This window comes from Gymnoscopelus braueri (assembly GCF_963280865.1).
Source record: "Gymnoscopelus braueri genome assembly, chromosome: 21".
NCBI classification, from domain to species: Eukaryota; Metazoa; Chordata; class Actinopteri; order Myctophiformes; family Myctophidae; genus Gymnoscopelus; species Gymnoscopelus braueri.
In genome coordinates, this window is record NC_137623.1 from 41,228,612 (window position 1) to 41,236,111 (window position 7,500).

Sequence of the window (7,500 nt, forward strand, 5' to 3'; positions counted from 1 at the left end):
CCTTGTCCCTGTTGCGGTCAAGGTACAGTGTTGTCTCTGGATGGTCTGTCGACTCCTGTATCGCATAAAGGTGCAGAGTTCCAGCTATAAAGTCCTCTTTAGTCTTCCTATGAAGGCTAATGGGCCTTGAGGAAGAGCAGTAAAAGCAAAGGGCTGTGGAAGGTTCATGGTTGTGAAGTGACGATAACCAAGGACCAAAGCTGTTGCCCCCCACCAACCCTGTTGATATGTGCTCTTCTCTTGCAGTGTTTTTATCTCTCTCTAAGGAATGTGTCTTTCATTGCATTGTCTTCTGTTCACATTGTCTTGTTCCTAGTACCTGTCTTTCATCGTCTTACTGTTTTTTTTGGGGAAAAAAACTGTTTCCTTTCTCTTTTCTTCCTGTCCTTTCAGGTTACTTTCTGCAGACGTTGTTCCCTCCGTCTCAATGGTCCTTCCAAGGCTGCATGCAAGCCATCCTATTGGACGATCAGCCTGCCGACCTGCATGCTGTGGAGAGAGGCATTGTGGGAGCTTTTGAGAACGTCAGCCTGGACATGTGTGCCATTATAGACAGGTGAGAGAGAGAGAACTCACACAATGCAAACGCCTACCTGTTCACGTACACATACGCGTAGGTGCACGTACTTAGCACACACATGGACATGTGCACACATCAAAATTAAAAAACTGTGCAAATTGCTGTTACTTTAATATAAACAGGGCTATTGTGTGTCTGAATCATTTTCATTTTATGTCACGTTCGTGCGTGTGCTCCTAGTGATAAATGTATGTAATTGATGTGGTGGATTCACTGTGTAAGAGGACACAATACAAAGACTGAGAATATACAGTACATTATGTCTTCAATGAGACAAAGACTCAAATAGAGAATATACCAGTTTTATTTATTGACAGTGTACAGAGTACATCCATCCATTTTACATGTTATACAACAAAGCAATAAAAAAAGACACTTGAAAAAAGAAAGTAAAAAGACAAAAAAACAACCCTCCCCACCAAGCCCTCCCCCCACCCCAGAATGGCACAATAAACAGCATTGACAACAGCAACCTTCGCAGTAACAGCAACTTATTATAACCTCAACCAAGAGGAGTTAACCCATTAAGACCTGAGGCCGCTTCTAAACATTTTCAAAATCCTAAAAAAAATATCGGAAAAAAATATTTTAAAAATAATTTTCACGATTTTTCAAAAATAGCAGATCTACAAGCTCGTAGCGCGGCACTCGGTGCCGCGCTATGAGCTTGTATATCTGCTATTTTTGAATAGCCTAAAGAAATCTAAAAGTGACACAGATGCGTCCCAGGTATCAATGGGTTAATGAAGGCAGAATATCAAGAAAAGAGCCCCAAATGTTTATACATTTCGGGTCTTCTCCTCACATTGTACAGGATCTTCTCAGGAGTATACAGTACGAGGAAAGTTCATTCAACCAATGCTTTTGTGATAGAGAATTTTCAGACTTCCAATTTACAAGTATAATTTTCTGCTGGAGAATAATACCAGTTTTAAAAGAGACTCCTTTTGGATTGTTTTGCCTGTGTTCAACTGATTCTGACCTTTGCCAGCCTCACCATCCGATAAATCATTTGTGCCTCATTTTGATTAATACATCTATTGAACTGCACCTGCTCTGCCTCAGGCGTCTGCATCTGGGTCATTCACCTGTGATCCTGTTACCGTGCACTCACCAGACAAGTCACATACAAGTCAGAAGGACATGTTATGCAAGTGTATTACGCGGCTTGGTTGAATGCTTGATTCTGATTGGGTCAATCACTTCAGGGTGACGTAGGCCCCCGCTGGTCGGGGTCGAATCACCCTGTCAGGGTTTATTTCTCGATAATGACCTGCTCCCCATTGATTATCCATAGCGTAAAGTGAATATTGCTGGGCAACAGCCAATGAGAATATTGAATATGAGAGGGTACTGTAGCAGTCAATCAGCAAGCGTTTTGTCAGTGAAACACAACAGGAGGAGTCAAAGCTTATAGTGGATATTTGATTGTCACCGAAGATTTTGGAGAGTAGAGTTGGTGTTCTGCCTGTCTTTGTGTGTTAGAGCTGTTTGCTGGGAAACTATACTGCGCAATTACAGAGCATGACAGTTGTCAGTAACTAAAGCATCTGGAGTGTGATGGCCTAATGGAGGCAATATGTTTCAGTTAACCATCTTCTAATCTGTTAATACATTAATAATGGCAATTATGAAGCAGATATTCAATTGTAATGAAATTATTTGCAGAATGATATATTAGGTTGTATTTATTTCCTCTTCATCAGAAATGAGATCATTGGCACACATGCACGCGTGTGCGTGCACGCTCACACACACACACACGCACACCTGTTTAAACACACGCACGCATGCACGTACGTACGCTCACGCACGGGCACACATGCACACACGCCGCACACGTATAGGAGGATGACTTTGATTTAGCGGCCGTCCATGTAAATGAATCTCTGATCGGAATGATTTCAATCTGATTGAAGAAATATTGTCCCACAGGGGTTACAGGATTGACAGCTATCAGGAGTGATTTAGTGTTCAGGTTTACTATTGATAGAGTGCGTTCAGAGAGTTTTAGCTGCAGGTGCACACAGAACAGCATTCAGATGCCTACCCCACATCTCTTCCTAAGATCTGTGTGTGTGTGTGTGTGTGTGTGTGTGTGTGTGTGTGTGTGTGTGTGTGTGTGTGTGTGTGTGTGTGTGTGTGTGTGTGTGTGTGTGTGTGTGTGTGTGTGTGTGTGTGTGTGTGTGTGTGTGTGTGTGTGTGCGCGTGTGCGTGCGTTGTCTTCCAGGTGTTTGTTCAACCACTGTGAACATGGAGGTCACTGTAAGCAGACCTGGGACAGCTTCAGTTGTACCTGCGACAGGACAGGATACACAGGAGCCACCTGCCACACCTGTAAGTATATGACCTCAATTCCTCAAATATGAACTCCAATATGGGGCTCATAGGTGAGCCTCGGGCTGCACGGCTGCGGGGAAACTAAGACATGTTGTTTTAGAGAAATGGCACGTCAGCTTCCGTGAAGCGCCATGTTAAGCAGTTTCCATTTCTGAGCCCCACCCCCCCCAACTTCATGACTTCAAACACATAAATGACTTCAAACACATTAAAAAAACATGCTTTGATGGCAATTTAGTTATGCCTCAGTTTAATTTACCCCACAGTTTTTCATCGACATTTCCCGCTCGACACATGCACCCATGTGCACACATGCATGCGGAATATAATATTGACAACTGTAGGGGCGTCATGCTGTGTAGCGCTGCTGTCGGGGAAAACCTCATACGTCCAAAAGTGTTACTTTTCAGAATTCAAATAAAAAAATAAAAAATAGCAGATCTACAAGCTAAAAACCTGCTGCCATGCGACAGGTTTTGAGCTTGTAGATTACTACTATTTTTGCTACTTTTGTGTGACAGTAGTATGGTGGAGTAGGGGTTAAAATCACACAGAAACCTCTTAACTCCATATATATATATATATATATATATGAAGTTAAGAGGTTTCTGTCTGACTTGGAAAGCTTGGAAAGTCTTCCTGGAAGGATACACTTGTGTTTCCGCAGCTCCTCAGAGATGCCTCCTAATCCTCACTCCTCCCTCCTCGGAGCAGGAGTAAGAGACTTGGCACGAGCATCAAAATGGCAGAAAGTTCCGGTGCGAGTGAGAATAGAGAGGAGTGAGGAAACATCAGGCTATAGAGACTTGGGACGCTGCCTTGCGGTGTTCAGCACATCCTGAGGCTTTGCCCATATCACCGACTGGAGGGACCGAGCAAGCTGAAGGATGATGTTCAAACCTTACTTAAGGAGGGAGAGGAGTTACTGGGGACTGTTAGCTGGAAAGCATTATGAGAAATGGGTCCAAAAATCCCTTTGAAGGGCTTTTATTGGCTAGGTTGAGACACTTACATTAAAACGTACCCGTATGACTATACGTATATATTTCTTGTTTCTCTTCTTTTCATTTATTTATATACCCCAGAGACAATATGGGTTTGAAAAAAGAGGGATATAATTGTTCATGCATATATACAACTGTACCTTGCATTGAATTCCCTAATAACAAAATATAAGAAAAAAAAGGGAAAAAAAGAAAAGAAAAGAGAAAATAACAGTACTATTGATGTGTGACAGCCCCCAGAGTTGTGTTGTATAACATTATATCCTGTATTAACCACCGTTGTATTCTGACCTTACAGTAGTTGCAATGGAGCATTTTAGGTTTTGCCCTTTAACTTGGGCTGAGTTTGTTTTTAGTGTTATTCTCCAAAAGGTTTATAATCATATGTTCTTTACCTATAGCGATACATGGTAGGACCTGTTGGAAATAATTCCTTGGCTTATCACTTTTTTTGGTTTACTTGGATCATTCCTGGATAATAAATGCCTGCTTCTTCCGAGCACGGGCTCCTTCTGAGACTTCTATCTTTCCAAGCAGTGATATAAGTTAACAATGAAGCAAAGCTTGGTTATAACAGAACTCCGTATTCCTTCAGTGTCTGCCTACAGTTAAGCCTGTACATTTTCCTCATGAGACAATGCACATGAATTACAATAAGCCAGACAGCAAACACACGTCTAATGAGATGCAGGTGTGCATACACATACACACAGAAATAGACAAGCTGCGCACTCAGAGACACACACAGTCTCTGTAACAATGCCTTTTTAAGGATGGATGTCAGTGTGTCCGTCAACCACTTTGGTTCCAAACATGATATCTTGAAAAAGATTGCCGGGCTTGCAATTTTTTGGCATCGCTAATTTGCTGTGCACCTTCACGGTTCACGGAAGACAATGATTGAAATTCTTTATTAGGAATAAAGCCCTTGAGATGTAGCATCTCGTTTTCGAGGGAGGATCACTTTTTAGGGGGGATGGACCCTACTGCTTATAGTGACTCAATTACCTTTCCTTTGGGGTTCCTTCTGTGAATATGCAATTGAGTATACGCCACACTCAATTCAGCCTCTAAAAATAATGTTAGATTATCCATCTTTTATTTGAATAAATGAATGAATGCATTCATTATTTCTTCTTTTTCAGTCCCACTAGTCAGAATGCACGGTTCCAAGGATGGCAACAAGTCAGTCAGTTCAAAGGACTTATTTCGGAATGGATGCAAGGAGTTTATTATTATAGGGGGCATCAGCAGTGCTTTTAGACTAAGCTCTCTCTCTCTCTCTCTCTCTCTCTCTCTCTCTCTCTCTCTCTCTCTCTCTCTCTCTCTCTCTCTCTCTCTCTCTCTCTCTCTCTCTCTAACAGCCATATATGAGTCGTCCTGTGAGGCCTATAAACACCTGGGCAGGTCCTCTGACTCCTACTGGATTGACCCTGACGGCAGTGGACCCCTCGGCCCCTTCAAGGTTTTCTGCAACATGACAGGTGTGTGTGTGTGTGTGTGTGTGTGTGTGTGTGTGTGTGTGTGTGTGTGCGTGTGTGTGTGTGTGTGTGTGTGTGTGTGTGTGTGTGTGTGTGTGTGTGTGTGTGTGTGTGTGTGTGTGTGTGTGTGTGCGCGTGCGCGCGTGCAAAGGAATCTCCAGCCCTTGACCTTCCTGGGGTGTTTCCATGACAACAAAGCTATAGCCACACATGCACATACGACACACTCACACACACACACACACACACACACACACACACACACACACACACACACACAGACACAGGTTGGTCATGTTAGAACTCTACAGAGATGAGCACATATATTAAAGCCTGCGAGTCTCACAGCAGGAGGCTGAACCACAACTACTGGTGTGTGGATTGGCCAATATGTCTGGCCTCAGCACTCTTTACAGTTATTTCAATTGTGTTGGTCGACACGGTTGAGGTTTATTGCAGTATTTAAGTTGTTTTATGCTGGCCTCTTTACGATTAAGAAATAAATAAAAACATTCTTAGCTGATGCTGTGCTGTGCTCATGATATACTGCCACTGTACGATATATGGAGAGCTTACCTCAGCTCTCATTCGTGTGTGCGTGTGCGTGTGCGTGTGTGTGTGTGTGTGTGCGTGTGTTTGCATGCGTGCGTGTGTGTGTGTGTGTGTAGAGGACAAGGTGTGGACCACAGTGATGAACAACCTTCCAGCTCAGACCACAGTGACTGGCTCCAGCAGAGAGAGACGCACTGTCATCCAGGTCAACTACAGTACCTCCATGGACCAGGTAACTCTCTCTCACACACACACACCTGTGTTTTGGTCATCGTAACATTTCACTTTACTAAATGACCTTCACTTGGGGTTTCAGATGAACAAGTTTATCTGAAACGAGATCCCGGGAACATTGTGGCTTCATCTGGACCGCACACTTAATGTGGCCAGCCTGTGACATCAGTCATCTTTGACATGACGTATGAATCCAAATGTTTGATTTCAGCCTGCACAAACATATGGTGCTGACCGGTCCAGTATTTTCTGACAATCGCTCTGGGCAGTCACACAGACGGACAGGCACAACAAGAACAACCCTCGCATAGATAATAGCCTCCTGTGGCCTATTGCCACAACGTAAACAAAAATAGCCTTAAACTTCCCTTTGTCTGTCTGTCTGTCTGTCTGACTGTCTGTCTGTCTATCTGTCTGTCTGTCTGTCTGTCTGTCTGTCGGTGTGTCTGTCTCTTTCCGTCTCTCCCAGTGAACTGAACGTTAACTAAAGCATTGTGGTGCACATTGTTCCCTTCTTAAGAAGCTGTTCTTTCACAGAGAGCTTCTAACCAGTCTGCTTAACTCGGATTATAAGAGAATCTATTCATTCTTTGTGTTTCCAAGGTGACGGCCATCACCGCCAGTGCAGAACACTGTCAGCAGTTCATCTCCTACAGCTGCCGCATGTCCCGACTGCTCAACACCCCAGGTACATACTGATTCAGGAACAGTTCCTCTTTATCAAACTCATAAATGATTATGCTTCGGGGAAGAAAATATGTGTTGAGTTTTTAGTGATCACAATCTTGCTACCGGGTCAGGTTTCATGACGCACAAGGCGCCAGTTGTTGCATTAAAATGCTTGACGCACCAAGCAAAATAAGTAAACAGCCTACAGCACAAAAACACATCTCGGACGAGTTAACTGTCTGGCATACCTGAAAATGTTTTCTTCACATAACAACACTCCTATTAGTGTAGCTCTGCTGTCTTACATTATTGCTAAAGATCAAACATCTACCACAACAGTAACTTATATTGAGATCAATAAGATTCAACGGTAGTTAAGGACTTCTATTAAAGAGGCCATAAACGAGTGCTATGGAACCTCATGGTCAGTGTTGCAATGCTGAATTGGAACGTGGTTGCACTCTATTTTAATGACGTCACGCGCACGTCGCTTAACACCTACACTACAGGTCACACAATGGACAATTGATATGCATCTAGGCTCATTCCTATGTTAATTCACCTGGTGTGAGTCGGGAGCCTTTGTAAACTTTGTTGAGGTGTGGATTTAAAGTTGTTTTAAATCTATGCGTGTGCCTGC

General features: G+C 43.2%; 1 protein-coding gene across 1 annotated transcript in view; it reads left to right on the forward strand.

The window, feature by feature from the left end:
- LOC308077006 (contactin-associated protein-like 2) overlaps positions 1–7,500 on the forward strand; it is a gene marked incomplete at both ends in the record, with an annotated part of 165,056 nt that overhangs the window by 82,624 nt on the left and 74,932 nt on the right. Inside the window, 5 exons of the mRNA XM_080417535.1 lie at positions 394–556; positions 2,811–2,917; positions 5,289–5,408; positions 6,074–6,189; positions 6,795–6,879. Coding sequence (XP_080273661.1) covers positions 394–556; positions 2,811–2,917; positions 5,289–5,408; positions 6,074–6,189; positions 6,795–6,879 — 591 coding nt within the window. The remainder of the gene's footprint in view (positions 1–393; positions 557–2,810; positions 2,918–5,288; positions 5,409–6,073; positions 6,190–6,794; positions 6,880–7,500) is intronic.